Raw genomic sequence first — 20,601 nt, 5'->3', positions numbered from 1 at the left:
AGCATTCACAGAGCCACAGTGTTGAAGGAGGGGGGGGCATCTGTCCCTGCCGGCATCTATAGAGATGTACCTCATCCCTGCAGGAAATTTCTAGGACATCTGGGCTCTCCATCTGGTCTCTGGTGGTTAGTCCAGGAAGTTCACCCTGCATCCCTCTCATCTCAATCTCAAAGCATCTTCAGGTCTGCGGGCCTCTCTCGGCTGTTCTTCCCCTCATCACACAGTCCAAAGGATGCTTATCTCATCTGGGGTGAGAAAATTTGCTCTTGCATAACCCTATTCTCTATATTTATGGTTTCAACTTTACACCTTGAGTTCTTCAGGAATGTGGCAGAGATTGCTATTTGCAACATTATATTCATTCTCCCTTTCTACTTCCCTAACACAATATTGATTTTATTTAGATCAGTTTTGTGCCCTACAAAAGATTATATTTTCTAGGCTCCCTTGCAGCTAAGCATGGCCATGTGACTAAATTATGGCAAATGAAATGTAAGTCTAAGTGTTGTGTGGGACTTCTAAAATGGCCATGTAAGTGAGTTGACTCAATGGGAAGGGGCTTTGCCTTTCCCTAGTTCCTATTTCTTCAGATGTGGATATAATGGTCGGAGCTCTAGCAACCATCTTGTACCAGGAGGTAGTCTTGCAACTGCAAGGAACAAGGACTAGGAGGGAACTGAAATATAGAGGAAGTCTGAGGATCTGATGACAATACCAGCTTTACACTACCAGACTGCTTTCATAAGAAGGAAATAAACTTCTATATTTACTATATTTACGCCTTTTCCGTTTTTTTTGTTTGTTTGTTTTTCTGTTTTCTGTTTCATGCAGCTTAACTAACTCTAACAAGGGATTTGACTTTTGTTCTTGAAAACCCTTTTCTCTCAAGCTACTTTCTCTGTCATTCATGTCAAAGGTCTACATTGAAACTTAAAAGCTAAAATCAGATTCCCTTTGTTTCTTTGCATTTATATTGTAACAACCCTTTCCATAAGGAGGACGTCTTCTTGCTGCCTGAAGGAGTAGAGAGAAAGAAGCAAATGTTAATACTTACAAATGTTATTATCTTCACACATGAAATTTATCCAGACTGTCACCATGTCTCGGATTAAAGCCTGTAATTTAGAGCTTTACAGATCTAAGAGAAACCAGAGAGAGAAATGAAAGATTTTCAATAAATTTGATGAGGTCCAAAATTTTCTCAATAAATTTGACAATGTCCAGCTCTACAGGAGTTTGTTTGAAAACAGTGGCTGCAGATGGCATATTCTGACCTGTCACTCCCAGCCACTGCTACTCAAGCCTAAGAGTTCTCCCCTTAACAGCTGAGGAGTCAACATCTGTATCATATTTCTCTGTATCTCCTGCTGAATTTCACAGTGAGCCCTTAGTTCACATTTCCTTATTGTTCTGGGGCTTGTCAGTTTGCCCCTTCGTGGCACAGATCACCAACCTCATGAATAACTGCAGCTCCTCTGTGTTGACGAATGTAGCAAATATTCTATTCCTTCTTAAGGAAGTAATGGTTATTCAACCATGGTTAACTAAATTCAGTTTCCTGAAATAGGTATGTATGACAGGGCATGTCTATCATTCTTAATTTTATTTTTCTGCAAGGTTGTGATGAATTTGGTTACCTAAGTTGATGGAATGGATGTTGATTTAGCTCTGGAATCTAGAGAAATAGAATTAATTCCAATAAATATTCAGTTTGTATTAGAACATAGTAAAATAAAAGTAAAGATATTTATGTTTCATCTCCAAGATTATATTCCCCCTTTGAAGGTCTACTCCCCTTCCTTTTTTAGATATTTATACGACCTAACTTCAAGTTTTACAGTATCAATTTACATGAATTAACTTGATTCTTTGATCATGCACCAGCAGCACGACCATGTAGACAAGGAGGCCGTGTGACATTTTTTCAGGACAGTCTTGATTTTTGTTTAATTATTTTATACTCCACCCCATTCCACAAAGAATACGACACCACTCACAAGAGCATACACAATACTACCAATAAAATTCAAATACAGAATCAGGACCAAGGAAAATCAAGATCAGAACAAAGAAAACTTAAACATATAAAACCCAGGAATCTGAGCCAGCAATTGTCCCATTTGTCTTTGAGCTTCCGGAAAGTCAAAGCAAAAGAGAAGGCACAGTAAGTCACATAATTCTCATTATTAGAAAAAAGGAAGCAGACAACTTCCTCAGGAGGTGCATATTTTGTCCTGGAACCAAATTCTCAGAGAAATTTATCTTTTTATTTATTTATTTATTTATTGACTGCGCTGGGTCTTCGTTGCTGCGTGCGGGCTTTCTCTAGTTGTGGCGAGCAGGGGTTACTCTTCATTGCAGCGTGAGGGCTTCTCATTGTCGTGGCTTCTCTTGTTGCGGAGCACAGGCTCTAGGCACTCAGGCTTCAGTAGTTGTGGCATGCGGGCTTCAGTAGTTGTGGCGCATGGGCTTACTTGCTCCGCGGCATGTGGGATCTTCCCAGACCAGGGCCCCAACCCATGTCCCCTGCATTGGCAGGCGGATTCTTAACCACTGCGCCACCAGGGAAGCCCTGAGAAATTTATCTTCTGGGACTTTATAAGGGGCCCCAAGTCGCATGGTGGACAAAATCCTCAACAATATTCACAAAGTAGCAAATTGTTTGTGACTCATTTTGTTTTACTTTAAAACAAAGCTGAGGAAATACCAGTTAAAATTCTGTGAATGACCTCTAAAATTGATATTCTAGGGAACAATGTTCTGAGAATATTAGTATGAGTGTAACTTAAAAAAAAAAATGTGTTCCACGCTCAAATAAGTTTAGGAACCACTGAGTTAATCAAAGTCAAGCAGATTTCTTTGTTGCAGGATTTCTCACAAGCTTTGATGTGTAGATGTGCATTGTGGTTCTCAAAAAAAAAAAAAAAAAGGACTACACAGTGCAGTGGCTCTTATTTTACCATGGAAGCTTTTCTTCTGAGATTCACCTAAGAATAATCCCCAAGTTCTGTGACACATAGTTTGGAAAGGATGAGCCATGGTAAACTGATAGAAATACAATGATGTGAGGGTAGGGCAGCTGCTTTTGTGATTAAGAGCATGTGCATTGGTTTTGGGTAGATTTGGGTACAGATCCTGTCTCTGACACCTACTGGTTGCATGACTTTGAAAAAGTTACCCTAACTCACTGAGTTTTAGTTTCCCATTTATAAAATGAAGTGCATTAATTAGAAATATGTTTGCCTACAGGAACAAAAAAATCTGTCAGAGTTACTGGAGATTTATTTTTCTGATATATAAAGTCCAGGATTGGTCCATCCAAGAACCAATGAAGCTATTAATGAATGTTGTCTTGCTCCAGGTTCACTCTGTCTTTCTGCTTTGACATCCTTAGCATGAAGGCCTCTGTCTTCATGCTTATTGCCTCATGGTTGCAAAATGGCTGCTGTACCCTCATTCTCAAACCAGCATTTCAGTCACGAAAGAGGAAAGGGATGTAAATTACTTTTGAGTAGCCATTCCACAGGGTCAGCCATAGGGAAATAATAAGAGACTCTCCCTCAAAGAATTATTTTGAGAATTAAGTGAGATAATGAGTATAGAGTGCTTACATAGTGCCTGGCACTAGTTAGTGCTTAATAAACATCAGTTATTAACATTCATATATAGCTTTGGATTCAGTGTGATACAACTCTAGCAATTAGAGTTCTGAGAAGACTGAAGAGCACATTCTTCAGCCAGTGACCAGGGACCATCTCTTTTCTCAGTGGGGCTTAATTAGAAGCAAAAGATCAGACTGACACTGTCTCTTCTTATAAGGCTCTGGAATACTGGCAGGTAGAGATGCTGTCTGAGAGCAGGTACTCTAGGAAGTAGACAAGCAGGAGGAAAGCTGGCGTCCTATTGTACAAACAAGGAACCTACCAGGACTCTCCTTGAGAGGAGACCCATCCATCTTTAAATAGATGCACGCTATGGGGCTCCTAGGTCAGAATTTGATTAGGAAGCAATTTTGATGACAAAGCTTGGTCAAGTCCAATAAATATCTATAGCACAGAATGTAGTCAGGATGATTTGGGGACATCTCAATTCTAAATTTTCTGTCCCATTGTCAGACCATGGATATAATGATGAATCCTGACTTTTGGGTCACAAAATAAAGTAACTGTATATAGAGATAACATTTTGAAATATTAACTAACGAATACGTGTTGAGCATTTACCGTGAATCCAATATTGTCTCATGGTCATGGGGAACTGATTAACACTTTTTTGAGCCATTTTGGGAAATATTGGGATAAATATAGTACATATTAGGAGAAATTCATTGGCAATTAGAGGGAAAAGAAAGAAAAGTATTACAAAAATAGCTTAACTTGGGGCTAAACATTGTCATAGGTAATGAAATTCAGGCTAGTATGGTGATGAGGAGGAAGAGGGTGATGACATTGATCATAGCTGAGAGCAATGAAGCTGTCTTTTTTTATGATAATGAGATGACTTGGACCACTCCTAAGGATGGGAGCTGGTTGCCAGAGGAACCAACCACCTGATTAGAGGGAGGGGCTTTCAGTCTCACCCCTAGATCTACTGCGAAGGGAGAGGGGCTGGAGATTGAGTTCAATCACCAATGGCCAATGATTTTAATCAATCATGCCCGTGTGATGAAGCTTCCATAAAAACCCAAAGGATGGGGTTCGGAGAGCTTCTGGGTAGGTGAACACATGGAGATTTGGGGGGAGCAGCAAGCTTGGAGCGGGCGTGGAAACTCCAAGCCCTTTCCCCTTACTTTGCCCTATGCATCTCTTCAATCTGGCTGTTCCTGAATTATATCCTCTTATAATAAACCAGTAATCCAGTAAGTAAAATGTTTCTCTGAGTTCTGTGAGCTGTTCTAGCAAATTAATTGAACCCAAGGAGGGGGTGTTGGGAACCTCTGATCTACAGCAGATCTGTTAGAAGCACAGGTGACAACCTGGACTTCTGGTTGGCCTCTGAAGTGGTGAAGACACTATCTCCAAGTAGATAGTGTCAGAATTGAGTTGAATTGTAGGACACCCAGCTGGCATGGGAGAATTGCTGGGTGGTGTGAAAAAAAACCCCACACGTTGGAGCCAATTACTCCAAAATTTGAATCTCCAGGCCTGACCATGCTCTCCTACCCCCAAGCCACAGACTTGAACATCCATCTGCCTTTCTGACAATATCTACTCGATGTCTAATAAGCATTGAACACTTCAGTCCCCAAACAAACTCTTCATTTCTCTCCCAAACCTGTTCTTCCCTCTATCTTCTCTTTCTCAGTAAATGATACCATCAACCAGTCAATTGCTCTAACCCAAAATCTAAGAATCATCTATGATTTCCTCACTTGTTCTCTGGCCCAATTCTAGGCCCAAAATGAAATTTTAGGGGCTTAACCTCTAAAGTGTATCCAAATCCATCTACTTCTCAATTCAGTAACCAGAGGGACCTTTTAAAAATAACTCCCCCCCCACCAATTCCTTGCTACAGTCCATGAGGCTTTGCCAACCCGGCCTCGGCCTTGCTGTCCCGTCTCACCTCCCTCCCTCAGCTCCAGCCACCCTGGCCTTTCCCAATCCTCAACCACACTCAGAGCCTTTGCACTTGTCCTTGACTTTGCCTGGACTCCTCTTTGCCCTGATCTCCATGAAGCTGGCTCCCTCTTGTCACTCTGGTATCAGCTCAAACATTCCTTCGGTAGAGAGGCCCACTCTGACCACGCATCCTGTACTGGGACAGAGTCTGCCTGGGGAGCGAGAGCTGGGCTGGAACCCTTTGGACTCCTGCTCAAGAGGACAGCTTGGGAGGGTGATGGGCTGCAACAGAGGGAGTCTTTGGAGTGGACCCCTGGAACCAGAGGCAGAGTGGGGAACGGCAGCCACACAGCCCCCAGCACAGGAGTGGCCGTTAGAGAGGCCCAGCAAGGGAGTTTATGAGGAGACAGAAAAGTGCTCAGGCAAAAACAACAATAAGGAAACAAATAAGAATTTACAGTGTCAGAAGACCCTGACAACTAAAGCAAGCTTTTAACTGTGAAGTAAGAACTCTCGATTCCTTTCCCCTTATTATTTGGCAAATTCTGGAATAGGGCAGTGAGCAGGGAAGTGATGTGAGCTGATGAGAACCCCTCCCCTACAGCAGGTTGGCCACTTCCTGCAGGCCCTAGCAAGGGGGAAGTTGAGGAGAAATCTCTGAGTGAAGACTGACTTGTTGATACCTTTGTAGGACTTACCATTCTGATTTCTGAATTGAGACCAAGTTTATAATCTTCAGTGACTACAGGGCTTTCTCTTACCTAAGAGTGCTCAGAAAAGTCTTAGGACTGCTGGAAGTGGCAGGAGAAAACCTCCCCATTTAGGATACATTTTAAAGGAACGCCATATTGTAATCATGTCCCAGGAGCTGTGCTACCCACTGTGCTGCTTACACTGACAAGCAGCCCAGCCTGGATCTGAGCCTGGGTCTGTCTGTCTCCCAGGCCCTTGACCTGAGGCTGTTAAATGTGATCAAGGCTTCAATAGTAAATGTAGGGTTACCAGAGTTTCACCCACTCTATCTGCTTTGTCCAGAGGCATTCCCATGTTTTAACCTTGAGACGAAATGAAAGGCAGAGGACTAGGTACCAGGTGAAGGAACAAGATAAAACCCCAGAAAAACAAGTAAATGAAGTGGAGATAGGCAACCTTCCAGAAAAAGAATTCAGAATAATGAGAGTGAAGATGATCCAGGACCTCGGAAAAAGAATGGAGGCAAAGATCGAGAAGATGCAAGAAATGTTTAATAAAGACCTAGAAGAATTAAAGAACAAACATCTAGAAAAATTAAAGAACAAACAGAGATGAACAATACAATAACTGAAATGAAAAATACACTAGAAGGAATCAATAGCAGAATAACTGAGGTAGAAGAACGGACAAGTGACCTGGAAGACAGAATGGTGGAATTCACTGCTGCAGAACAGAATAAAGAAAAAAGAGTGAAAAGAAACGAGGACAGCCTAAGAGACCTCTGGGACAACATTAAACACACCAACATTTGCATTATAGGGGTCCCAGAAGGAGAAGAGAGAGAGAAAGGACCCGAGAAAATATGTGAAGAGATTATAGTCGAAAACTTCCCTAACATGGGAAAGGAAATAGTCACCCAAGTCCAGGAAGTGCAGAAAGTCCCAGGCAGGACAAACCCAAGGAGAAACATGCGGAGACCCATAGTAATCAAATTGACAAGAATTAAAGACAAAGAAAAATTATTAAAAGCAACAAGGAAAAAATGACAAATAACATACAAGGGAACTCCCATAAGGTTAACAGCTGATTTCTCAGCAGAAACTCTACAAGCCAGAAGGGAGTGGCACGATATATTTAAAGTGATGAAAGGGAAGAACCTACAACCAAGATTACTCAACCCAGAAAGGATCTCATTCAGATTCGACAGAGAAATCAAAAGCTTTACAGACAAGCAAAATCTAAGAGAATTCAGCATCACCAAACCAGCTCTACAACAAATGCTAAAGGAACTTCTCTAAGTGGGAAACACAAGAGAAGAAAAGGACCTACAAAAGCAAACCCCAAACAATTAAGAAAATGGTAATAGGAACATACATATCAATAATCACCTTAAATGTTAATGGATTAAATACTCCAACCAAAAGACACAGGCTTGCTGAATGGATACAAAAACAAGACCCATATATATGTTGTCTACAAGAGACCCACTTCAGACCTAGGGACACATATAGACTGAAAGTGAGGGGATGGAAAAAGATATTCCATGCAAATGGAAATCAAAAGAAAGCTGGAGTAGCAATACTCATTTCAGATAAAATAGACTTTAAAATAAAGAATGTTACAAGAGACAAGGAAGGACACTACATAATGATCAAGGGATCAATCCAAGAAGAAGATATAACAATTATAAATATATACGCATGCAACATAGGAGCACCTCAATACATAAGGCAAATGCTAACAGGTATAAAAGAGGAAATCGACAGTAACACAGTAATAGTGGGGGACTTTTAACTCCCCACATACACCAATGGACAGATTATCCAGACAGGAAATTAATAAGGAAATACAAGCTTAAATGACACTATATACCAGATAGATTTAATTGATATTTATAGGACATTCCATCCGAAAACAGCAGATTACACTTTCTTCTCAAGTGCACACAGAACATTTTCCAGGATAGATCACATCTTGGGTCACAAATCAATCCTCGGTAAATTTAAGAAAACTGAAATCATATCAAGCATCTTTTCTGACCACAGCGTTATGAGATTAGAAATAAATTACAGGGAAAAAAACTTAAAAAACACAAACACATGGAGCCTAAACCATACGTTACTGAATAACCAAGAGGTCACTGAAGAAGTCAAAGAGGAAATCAAAAAATACCTAGAGACAAATGACAATGAAAACACGATGATCCAAAACCTATGGGATGCAGCAAAACAGTTCTCAGAGGGAAGTTTATAGCAATACAATCCTACCTCAAGAAACAAGAAAAATCTCAAATAAACAATCTAAACTTACACCTAAAGGAACTAGAGAAAGAAGAACAAACAAAACCCAAAGTTAGTAGAAGGAAAGAAATCATAAAGATCAGAGCAGAAATAAATGAAAAAGAAACGAAGAAAATAATAGCAAAGATCGACAGGACTTCCCTGGTGGTACAGTGGTTAAGAATCCGCCTGCCAATGCAGGGGACACAGGTTCAAGCCCTGGTCTGGGAAGACCCCACATGCCGCGGAGCAACTAAGCCCACGCGCCAAAACTACTGAGCCTGCACTCTAGAGCCCAAGAGCCACAACTACTGAAGCCCATGCACTTAGAGCCCATGCTCCTCAACAAGAGAAGCCACCACAACGAGAAGCCTGCGCACTACAACAAAGAGTAGCCCCTGCTCACCACAGCTAGAGAAAACCCGTGCACAGCAACGAAGACCCAACGCAGCCAAAAATTTAAAAGTAAATAAATAAATAAATAAATTTATTTTTAAAAAAAATCGATAAAACTAAAAGCGGGTTCTTTGAGAAGATAAACAAAATTGATAAACCTTTAACCAGACTCATCAAGAAAAAGAGGGAGAGGACTCAAATCTATAAAATTAGAAATGAAAAAGGAGAAGTTACAATGGACACTGCAGACATACAAAGCACCATAAGAGACTACTACAAGCAATTCTATGCCAATAAAATGGACAACCTGGAAGAAATGGAAAAATTCTTAGAAAGGTATAACCTTCCAAGACTGAACCAGGAAGAAATAGAAAACATGAACAGACCAATCACAAGTAATGAAATTGAAACTCTGATTAAAAATCTTCCAACAAACAGAAGTGCAGGACCAGATGCCTTCACAGGTGAATTCTATCAAACATTTAGAGAAGAGCTAACACCCATCCTTCTCAAACTCTTCCAAAAAACTGCAGAAGAAGGAACACTCCCAAACACATTCTACGAGACTACCATCACCCTGATACCAAAGCCAGACAAAGATACCAGACAAAGATACTACAAAAAAAGAAAATTACAGACCAATATCATTGATGAATATAGATGCAAAAATCCTCAACAAAATACTAGCAAACAGAATCCAACAACACATTAAAAGGATCATACACCATGATCAAGTGGGATTTATCCCAGGGATGCAAGGATTCTTCAGTACACGTAAATCAATCAATGGGATACACCATATTAACAAACTGAAGAATAAAAACCATATGATCATCTCAATAGATGCAGAAAAAGCTTTTGACAAAATTCAACACCCATTTATGATAAAGATTCTCCAGAAAGTGGGCATAGAGGGAACCTACCTCAACATAATACAGGCCATATACAACAAACCCACAGCAAACATCATTCTCAATGGTGAAAAACTGAAAGCATTTCCTCTAAGATCAGCAATGAGACAAGGATGTCCACTCTTGCCACTATTATTCAACATAGTTTTGGAAGTCCTAGCCAGCAATCAGACAAGAAAAAGAAATAAAAGGAATACAAATTGGAAAAGAAGAAGTAAAACTGTCACTGATTGCAGATGACATGATACTATACATAGAGAATCCTAAAGATGCCACCAGAAAACTACTAAAGCTAAGCAGTGAATCTGGTAAAGTTGCAGGATACAAAATTAATGTACAGAAATCTCTTGCATTCCTATACACTAACAATGAAAGATCAGAAAGAGATATTAAGGAAACAATCCCATTCACCATTGGAACAAAAAGAATAAAATACCTAGGAATAAACAGACCTAAGGAGGTAAAAGACCTGTATTCAGACAACTATAAGACACTGATGAAAGAAATCACAGCTGACACAAACAGATGGAGAGATATACCATGTTGTTGGTTTGGAAGAATCAATATTGTGAAAACGAGTATACTACCCAAAGCAATCTACAGATTCAGTGCAATCCCTATCAAATTACCAATGGCATTTTTTACAGAACTAGAACAAAAGGTCTTAAAATTTGTATGGAGACACAAAAGACCCAGAATAGCCAAAGCAATCTTGAGGGAAAAAAATGGAGCTGTAGGAATCAGACTCCATGACTTCAGACTATACTACAAAGCTACAGTAATCAAGACAATACACTACTGGCACAAAAACAGAATTATAGATCAATGGAACAGGATAGAAAGCCGAGAAATAAACCCACTCACGTATGGTCAACTAATCTATGACAAAGGAGGCAAGGATATACAATGGAGAAAAGACAGTCTCTTCAATAAGTGGTGCTGGGAAAACTGGACAGCTACATGTAAAAGAATGAAATTAGAACACTCCCTAACACCATACACAAAAATAAACTCAAAATGGATTAAAGACCTAAATATAATGCCAGACACTATAAAACTCTTCGAGGAAAACATAGGAAGAACACTCTTTGACATAAACCACAGCAAGATCTTTTTTGACCCACCTCCTAGAGTAATGGAAATAAAAACAAAAATAAACAAATGGGAACTAATGAAACTTAAAATCTTTTGCACAGCAAAGGAAACCATAAACAAGACGAAAAGACAACCCTCAGAATGGGAGAAAATATTTGCAAACGAATCAACGGACAAAGGATTAATCTCCAAAATATATAAACAGCCCATGTAGCTCAATATTAAAAAAACAAACAACCCAATCCAAAAATGGGCTGAATACCTAAATAGACATTTCTCCAAAGAAGACACACAGATGGCCAAGAGGCACATAAAAAGCTGCTCAACATCACTAATTATTAGGGAAATGCAAATCAAAACTGCAATAAGGTATCACCTCACACCGGTTAGAATGGGCATCATCTGAAAATCTACAAACAATAAATGCTGGAGAGGGTGTGGAGAAAACGGACCCTTCTTGCACTGTTGGTGGGAACGTAAATTGATACAGCCACTATGGAGAACAGTGTGGAGGTTCCTTAAAAAACTAAAAATAGAATTACCATATGACCAAGCAATCCCACTACTGGGCATATACCCAGAGAAAACTATAATTCCAAAAGACACATACACCCCAATATTCATTGCAGCACTATTTACAATAGCCAGGTCATGGAAGCAACTAAATGCCCATTGACAGACAAATGTATAAAAAAGATTTGGTACATATATACAATGGAATATTAGCCATGAAAAGGAACGAAAGTGGGTCCTTTGTAGAGACGTGGATGGACCTAGAGACTGTCATACAGAGTGAAGTAAGTCAGAAAGAGAAAAACAAATATCGTATATTAACGAATATATGTGGAATCTAGGAAAATGGTACAGATGAACCGGTTTGCAGGGCAGAAATAGAGACACAGATGTAGAGAACAAACGTATGGACACCAAAGGGGGAAAGCGGCAGGGGTGGTGGTGGTGGTGGTGGTGTGATGAACTGGGGGATTGGGACTGACATATATACACTAATATGTATAAAATCGATAACTAATAACTTGCTGTATAAAAAAATAAAATTAAAAAAAAAAAAAAGTTAGCCTTGATTTTGCTCAAGAAGTAGTAGGTGAACTGTCCCTATTCTTCTTTTAGAGTTCTCAGAGCTGTTTTAGAAGGATCTTTTCTTTTAAAGGATCAATTTCCTGTGCTCATTCAAGTGATATATTTGAATATACATATTTAGTTGAATCTCTCCTGGTTGTGACAGCCAGGGAGAAAGCTGGGATGTCTTAAGAACAGACAGAACCAAACAGGTCTGCACAGGATCTGCAGGGGTATTGCCAGCTTTGTCCAGTATGCTGGAATGGGGCATTCTGTCTTCCTAGAGAACAGCATCGCATATTTGATACCAGCGGCTGGACATTATTAGTGCCAAGGAAAACTGTGGAAACCCCAAATCCATGGCTGTACCACTCCTCACATGGGACTCCTATACATCTAAAATCATGTCTCACTTGCTGGTTACCAATCTGGGGACGACTACCCTCCGGAGAACTTACCAATGAAAGCTCAGACAAGTTTAAAGGGACAGCATAAAGTTTCCAGAACCCAAAACTAACTAAGCAAGCTTTCTTCCTCTGCATTATCCTGGGTCAGTTCTTCTGCCCAGAGTAAAGCACAGGCTCCTTAGGAAGATTTCTTGAAGATGGTTGCTGTCTTCATCTCATGATGCCCAAGGTACATTTTGTATTGGATAAGAAGTACTTATCTTGGGAAAAAGGTACATTTGTGGTGCATGAGAAGAAACAAAGTACTTAAGTAAGGAGCCAGCTCTCTGGTACATTTACCTTTAAGAGCTGAATTTTATATGTCAGGCCTTGCCCATGTCCTGGAATTTTCAGGGCTGGATAACAGTTCAACAATAATAAACAACCTTGTGTTTATCCTCATATGCTGGGCACTGTGCTAAGAGCTTTACATATATCAATACATCCTTACTAAATCCTCCTGCTATCATTGAGACAGGCTGGGACCATTTGCTGCAGTGCTTGCACCTGAACAAACGTCTGCTGGAGCAACAAAATACAGAGAAACTATAAGGGAGTAAAAATAACTGCGTGCAGGCTCAGTTAGGCCAAATTATGAACAACAAGATACAAAAAGACCAAAGACTTGACTGCCACTTCTGAGGAGCTGGGAGCAAAAGCAGGGGACTGTGCATGCGCCCTGCACACAGCACCGCCAAGGGGGTGGGCAGACCACCTAAGCTGCCCCTCCCGCCGACCAACCAATCAGCCCCCATCCTCACCCCATTTAAGGCACCAGCTCACCGCCCCCCCCCCCACTTCAGGGAGGAAGCAGGGGAACCTGTTACTTGTTTTGGCTCCCCCCTGCTTAAGCAGGAGCCCCAGTAAAGCCTTGTCTGAATTTCTTGTCTGGTCTCTTATCAATTTCTATTGTTTAAGGAGGCCAAGAACCCTGGTCAGTAACACCATGAGATACTCTTAGCTTCATTTTATAAACAGGCAAACAGGAACATGAAGAGCGTAAATGACTTACCCAAGGTCATAAACCTAGTAAGTGGTGAAACCAGGATCCAAACCCAGGGAGTCTGATTTAAGACCTTCTCAAAGAGTTTTGGAGACACTAATTCTGTCTGTGATCTGCTAAGGCACTGTTCTAAATCCTAAATGCGCGTTAGAACCGTCTTGGGAGTTTTGAAACGTCTTGATATACAGGTTGCACCCTAGACCAATTAAATCAGAATCTCTGGGGGAGGGAACAGGCCTGAATAGTCTTTAAAGCTTCCCAGGTGATTCCAATGTGCAGCCATATTGCAAACCGTCAGTGCTAAGCAATCATAATTCTTTCCACCTGCTAAATTTTTTTTTTTTCCACTAGAAACTAATTCTATTCCATTTCATCCCTTTCTATAAGACAAAGTGCTGCCCTTTCTCCTGGGGCAGACCTGGTCCTGGGGGACCCAGCTAGCCCAGGCCTTCATCTTCCTATTCTAGAACAAACAGGAAGGAGTGATTACTATGACAGATCTATAATACTTAGGTTTGCAATACGTTTTAGAAAGACCCCCAAATTTACTAGTATTACCTTCAGAGGAATTTTAATATTGTGGCACAACCAAAAGATGGCTACTGCCTTTGCTGCTGTTAAGAAAAAAGCTTAAAAGAAACAAAGATGAAATTTCACAGATTTGTATCCAGGGTGCTGTCATTGATCCTGGCATTAACACGGACAACTTGGAGGTGCTGAGACACCGATGCTATAAAAAGGGCTGTGAAGTCACTTGCCATCCATCATGACGGGAAGAAGATTAACACATTCTAGGTACTTACTCATGGTGCAGTGGCCAGAGCAGGCGTTTTCCCAGACAGGCAGACATAGGTTCAAATCCCAGCTCTGCCGTTTAGTAGCTGCGTGGCCTTTGACCTTCTAGTCTCCATTCCTTTTATCTGTAAAGGGGGGCTAACAAGGCTCATGTGGTGGGACAGCTTTCTTGATTACAAATCGTGTGTGTGACACACCAAGCACTGTACCTGGCACAGGGCCGTGATTATTATTACGTGGCACACAGTATGTTATCTGTGTTATATCATATAACATGTGTTATCTCACTTAATTCTCACAACACACTCTCAGAAAGATGCTATTATTTCCCCTGAGAGTCTCCACCATTTGCCCCGGGGCACAAAGCTGTTAGATGCCAGGTTAGGATTTGTCTCCTGCACCTGAAGCCTGTCTTCTCTGCTTTTCCTGGCTGTCTGGCTGCAGCCCCTTGTTTCAGAGGCCATCCCATGGTTGATTTATCTATTAGAACAGAGGGAGACTTTCTCTGGATAATAAAATTTAAAAAGCGAACAAATTCAGCCACCTCCCTGGCACACGGCGATGTTATGAAAACGGCTATTTGGATCAGAAAGGGCAATATTATTTACCCCTTTTCCTTTTAACATGAAGTCCTACCTGGAGAAGGTCTAGTTAAGAAATTAAAACTGCAACGCTCACTCTGGCAATACGTGCCCAGACTTAGCTCTCTGCTGGGTTGCAATCTGGGTGATCCATTGTCTGATAATGTCAGGGTCGTTTCACTGTTCCATATTCCCAAGAGAATTAAGTATACATCCCTTCTGATGCTGGCTTTTATGGTCTTCCATCAGGGATGGTTTTAAGGAACAATTTGAAGTAATTTAAGGAGAATTAAATATTGCTGAAGTAGTTTAGGAACTCACAGCAAGGGAGGCTGGTAAACATGGCCCAGCTGAGAGAGCCACCTGCCCTGTCAAAAAACCCAAACAAGTTTTTTCACTTCGTCTTATACTATCTTACCAAGAACCCTGTTGATCAAAAAAAAACCTTAGGAATCACATTGGTTTGTCCCTTCTCTTCCTTTCCTACAACCGATCCACGAGCAAATCTTAATGTTTCTATTTCCAAAATGTACTCAGCATCCATCCACTTCCACCCATCTTTACAACCATTATTCTGTTCCTTATATCTCTCCCCAGGGTTGCTGCAGTGGCCTCCTAAATGGTCCCTGCTTCCATTCCTGCCTCCCTCCAATCCATTCTCCTGTTAACATTTTTTTTCAGCATTCATCACCACCTTAAATTATCGTAATAATTTCTTTCTTTATGTCGTTATTGTCTGTTTTCTCCACTAGAACACCAGCTCCACGAGGGCAGGGTACAAGTCTATTTTATTCCTCACCATATCCCACCTTCTGACACATTGAACTTCTTGATAAATACGTATGGAGTAAGTGAAAGCGGAAGTGAATATAGAATGTTAACCATTAAATCATGTTTGTAGTTTGCCTACACAGAAAATCCTCCTGAGATTGACTTTCCAGAATGTGGAATGGGGTAAAAGGACCTTCTATATTTTGATGACTCCTAAAAAGAACAAGAAAACAATATATTGGGAACACAGTTTGGAGCAGGGGCTGCAAACACAAATGTCTCAGGGCTCCAGCAGGTAACAAATGGGGAGGCTGCCGTGTGTCGGCCACAGTGAGTGGTGGGGGCCCTCACGAGCTGGAGACCCCCAACTTCAGCTAACACAACCTTATCAGCTCCGGCTTACAGTATGTGAGTGACAACAAGGGCCCAAGGATGAAAGATCTTCCAAGTTTTCAAAAGAAGATAAAGTTTGTATATTAATTAGAATTAGGTTTGGCTGTGAGTAATGACCTGAAAAAGCAGCTTAAATGAGGTAGAAGTATATTTCTCTCTCACAAAAAGAGGTCTGGGGTGTATGGTCCTGGGCTCATGGAGACTCAATGGAATCAGGGATCCGGGCTTCTTCTAACTTGTTGCTCAGCGTGGCATGTCTTCCATTCCCAAGATTACCTCATGATCCTGGGGACTGCTGTGACTCCAGCCATTACCTCCTCATTCCAGGAAGCAGGAGGGAAAAAGGGGAAGAAAGGGTCTGATCATTCTTTTATAAGGAGACTTCCTGGATTCTTCCAAGCCTCACTCATTTCATTGACTTTAAAGGAAGCTAGAAAGTATAATCTTTATTCTAAAGGGGCATGTGCCCAGATAAGGAAGAAGAGGAGAATGGATACTGGAGCTCTAAACTAGGCGTCTCTGCCAGAGCTGACTTTTTCTGTGACATTCTCAAGCTTTAACACCATAACAGCCAAACAAAGCACGTCTGCCATCTGGATCAGCAGAGCTGACAGTTTTGTGAACCCTACTTAGGGGAGCAAATAAGGATGGGATACATTTCTGTGGCATGTGTGGCAGCCAGTGAGCAGGGGTGGTGAGGGTCATAAACAGCAGGTCTTAGACAGGGCATGGAAGCAGCAGTGTGTTCAGGTGGCCTGGGAGGTGGGGGTCGGGTGGGAGCACTGGGGGGGAGGGTGACAGCCGGGAAAGGATGAGGAGGTACAGCCCTTCACCTGGGCACCCAGAGAGCGCTCGGGTGTTGCCAGAAGTGGCTGCCCTGGCTTCCATCTCCTTTAGGTCTTAGCAGCTCTTCTGAGGGGGGCAATTTCAATCTCCTCTGAATCCTAAAATCTCTCCTCTTTCTGACCTTCACCAAAGACGCCTCTCACACTAGGTCAGGGTCACCCTCTCTGGAGGGAGAAGGGAGCCTGGCCAGACCCAAATGCCCCAGGAGCTCACCAGCCCTCTCTTGTCACTGCTGTCACCCTCTTAGATTTGTGCCCAGCTTAATCTCAGCTCTGTGGCAATTCCCCTCCAAATGAATCTCCCAGCCATGCTAGACCTTCCTGCTGGGAAAGGCCTCATATTATACAGTAGAAAAAACACTGGATGTGCCAGCAAACTTCCCTCACTTGAATCCCTGCTCCTCCACTTACTGGATGAGTGGACCATAAATACTTTTTAAACTGTAAATGGGGCTAATTGTGTTCCCCTTACCTATATCACAAGGCTTTTTGGAGGATTCGCAGGTATCACTTAATGTAAAAGCCCTTTGTTTAAAAGAAACAAAAAGTCTAACCAGCTCTACACACAAATTTAAGGTTCCAGCAAAGATTCTCTGTAACTGTCCATGTGTTTGAAATTGATGACTTTACTGACACAAACTTTGCAATAGAAAGTGTTATGCTAATAGGATGGTAAGAATCAGTTCCTGTATCATACACACATGAAAAAGTTGCCAGATGAATTTCCAGTAACATGGTTTAACTTCTGGTCTTGGTGAAATCCAGATTGTTCTGGAGAGGGGAAGATCATATATGCCCTTCATTCTCCTCTCCTCCAGAAGTGAGAAACTGTTTCTATATAAGACAGAGACACCCTCTCAAGTTGATAAATTCCAAACAACAGTGCCGCAGTTAAGTGATGCAAAAGCAAGGTTGCAAAGAGGAACAAGGCTTAGCTGGTGACTGGCTTAGCTGGTGAAGAAACACTCTGCACAAAAACACAGTGCACGTGCCCTGGGACAGCAAGCCCTTGAACTTGCAGGATCAATGCCAAACTCTGGCAGTGGGTGGCTCCTGCTGAATCATACCAGAGGGGTCATGGAAGTCACAGGTTTTGCTTTATTATTATATTTAAAAGTTTCGGAACATGAAGTTTCCTAACAGCCCTTTCTCAAAGAATCACAAAATGACAAAGGTTTGGGAAAGTGTAGTTTTGTGCATAGTAAAGGCTTGGACAGTGGTTAGGAGAATGCCCAGATCTGGAGTTTAGGACAGAAACCTATCCTGGCTATAAAATTAAGATTACACTGCAGAACAATTCACACCATACACTATACCCCAGCGTCTAAGCCAGGCCCCTAGTTATTAAGTTCACTGTCAAATTCAGGATATACAACCATGACTGGCCAGACTCCAATTCTCTCAGCATCTGCACGGTGCCTGACACAGGGTTGGCATTTAATGTTTACTGAATAAATATACAATCCATGGAAGGAAGGAAGGAAGGAAGGAAGGAAGGAAGGAAGGAAGGAAGGAATGGACATTGCCCACTTGTGTTTGAGGAATAACAGAGGTGGCAGGTAAAGAGGCCAAGTATCTGAATTTTTAACCTTCTCCGGACTATGATAGATAAACACACACCATCAGACTACCTATTTCTGCTAAACATGGAGTTTATTGGTATCATTCGGTACAACTTTAGTCCTACCTTTCCCAATTCCAGGCATGTTAACAGTCCTTTAAAAATCATGCTACATTACTTCGGAGGAAAATACTTCCACCTTAACATGTTTAAAGAAGCGCTAGAAAATTTTATTCCTACCGATTTTGTTTTTTTTACTGCCTCAGCTACAGATTTCTAACACAGTGCATGTGGATCTAATGTCCATGTGAACGCACACCAACTAGGTACTGACTTTTTAAAGCGATTCCTTTGCAGATACCAAATGACACAGTCTTGGGCTGTGCAGAGAGGCCAAAGGGAAGCCAACATGTTCCAGATTTTCTCCCTCTTGTGAGCCTGGTCTTTGATTAACAACTGCAAATGGCCTTATTGGAGAGAAAAAACACAAGAACACAAGCAAAGGGAAGTGGAAAGCTGGAAAAATGCAATGTCTGCTGAGCCTTGAGGGCTCCGAAGTGACCACTACTGTGCTATTATGGTTCAGAAGCTGACGTGGACCCTGGCCCGGGGGGATGCTGAAGGCAGATGAGAGAGAAATGGGTGTGACTGTATCGCAGAGGCCCTCCCTGGGATACACCATAGGTGTTGGTGGGGTTAGTTTGTGTAAAATTGGATCTGAATCTGTCTCATCCTGAGCTAAGGAAACAAGAATAACAGTTTTCCTGTTTCTTGATTCCTCATACATGTGGGTTTAGAGTTGGGTGAAAGCCAACTTTTAAGTGAACACGGTAAGCTGTGAGATGGTGGTATTTCAAAAAGGAAGAATGATAGAATAAGCTTGCCTGAAACAGTGCGCACGACCATGGCCAGGAGAGCTCAGAACCGACTGTGAGTCTTTCAGCCAGGAACCTACCCCTTCTACTTTTCCATTTCCTAAACTGGCCCGTGCTTTTGCTCGCCACTTTTCCATCAGACCACACTGCAGCAGTTGCAAGGGGCAAACTGAACATACATTTGCAGTTTATTACCCTATGGGAGTACTCTGCCAATACATTTATGTGATAAATAGGAGGCTGAGAACGTCCCAACAGGCTAAGACAGTCTCCCAAGGCACTCAGCAGCGTTCCCACACAGCAAGGGCCACCCACGTCTTCAAGGTTCCGCGATGGGGTCCAGGATGTGAAGGGCACCAAAGAAGTCCCTCTGCCCTTCAACTGGTTGAACACTCTGCTAGTTGACGCAGTTCTTTGTGATTCTTCGACTTCTGTCCACCTGTCGGATGCTGTCTGCGACGTTAATGGTGACTTCTTTTCCTGACGTCCGCTTAGCGTCTCTTTTAGCCTGTTAAAAAGTTTAAACACGGTGAATTGAGTTACTAGGAAATATCCAAAGGTCCTGACATTTGCATTAATCTCTTGAAGTCGTTACACACACACACACACACACACACACACACACACACACACACACAGATGCATGAAGAACGACCCACAAGGACACATACAAATATACTCCTTTTCATAGGCTGCTCTGTTGAATCTTTAATACCAACCTAGTGCAGAGCTTGGCATAGAAATGCTCGGTAAAGCACCGTTGAATGAATGGATGAGTGAATTGGTGAAGGTCCATCAAAGGGCAATGTGATTCCAGATATATGAGTCAGCATACGGTATTTTTCTCTTTCTGACGTACTTCACTCTGTATGACAGACTCTAGGTTCATCCACCTCACTACAAATAACTCAATTTCGTTTCTTTTTATGGCTGAGTAATATTCCATTGTATATATGTGCCACATCTTCTTTATCAGGAATAAAGTGGTAGACATAGAAAATGGACTTGAGGACATGGGGTGGGAAGGTGAAGCTGGGGCAAAGTGAGAGCAGCATCGACATATATACACTATGAAATGTAAAATAGTTAGCTAGTGGGAAGCAGCAGCATAGCACAGGGAGATCAGCTCGGTGCTTTGCGATGACCTAGAGGGGTGGGAGAGGGAGGATGGGAGGGAGGCTCAAGAGGGAGGGGATATGGGGACGTGTATGCATAGGGCTGGTTCGCTTTGTTGTGCAACAGAAACTAACACAGTGTTGTGAAGCAATTATACTCCAATAAACATCTATTTTTAAAAAAGGGCAATGTGAGAGGTTTCACAG

The 20,601-nt window shown here is 41.8% G+C and overlaps 1 protein-coding gene across 5 annotated transcripts in view; it reads right to left on the bottom strand.

The window, feature by feature from the left end:
• Positions 1-18,477: 18,477 nt before the first annotated feature.
• Positions 18,478-20,601, bottom strand: part of BAALC (BAALC binder of MAP3K1 and KLF4) — a 95,340-nt gene continuing 93,216 nt past the window's right edge. For 4 of the 5 annotated variants that reach the window (XM_082434351.1, XM_082434352.1, XM_082434354.1 and 1 more), the window contains one exon: positions 18,478-19,787. In XM_082434351.1, the coding sequence (XP_082290477.1) occupies positions 19,677-19,787 (111 nt within the window). In that variant the 3' untranslated portion in view covers positions 18,478-19,676. The remainder of the gene's footprint in view (positions 19,788-20,601) is intronic. The other variant, XM_082434356.1, reaches the window with a different exon arrangement.

This window comes from Balaenoptera physalus (genome assembly GCF_965194825.1).
Source record: "Balaenoptera physalus genome assembly, chromosome: 17".
NCBI lineage: Eukaryota > Metazoa > Chordata > Mammalia > Artiodactyla > Balaenopteridae > Balaenoptera > Balaenoptera physalus.
The sequence above is the reverse complement of the archived record's forward strand: the minus strand, read 5'-3'. Positions and strand labels throughout refer to the sequence as shown.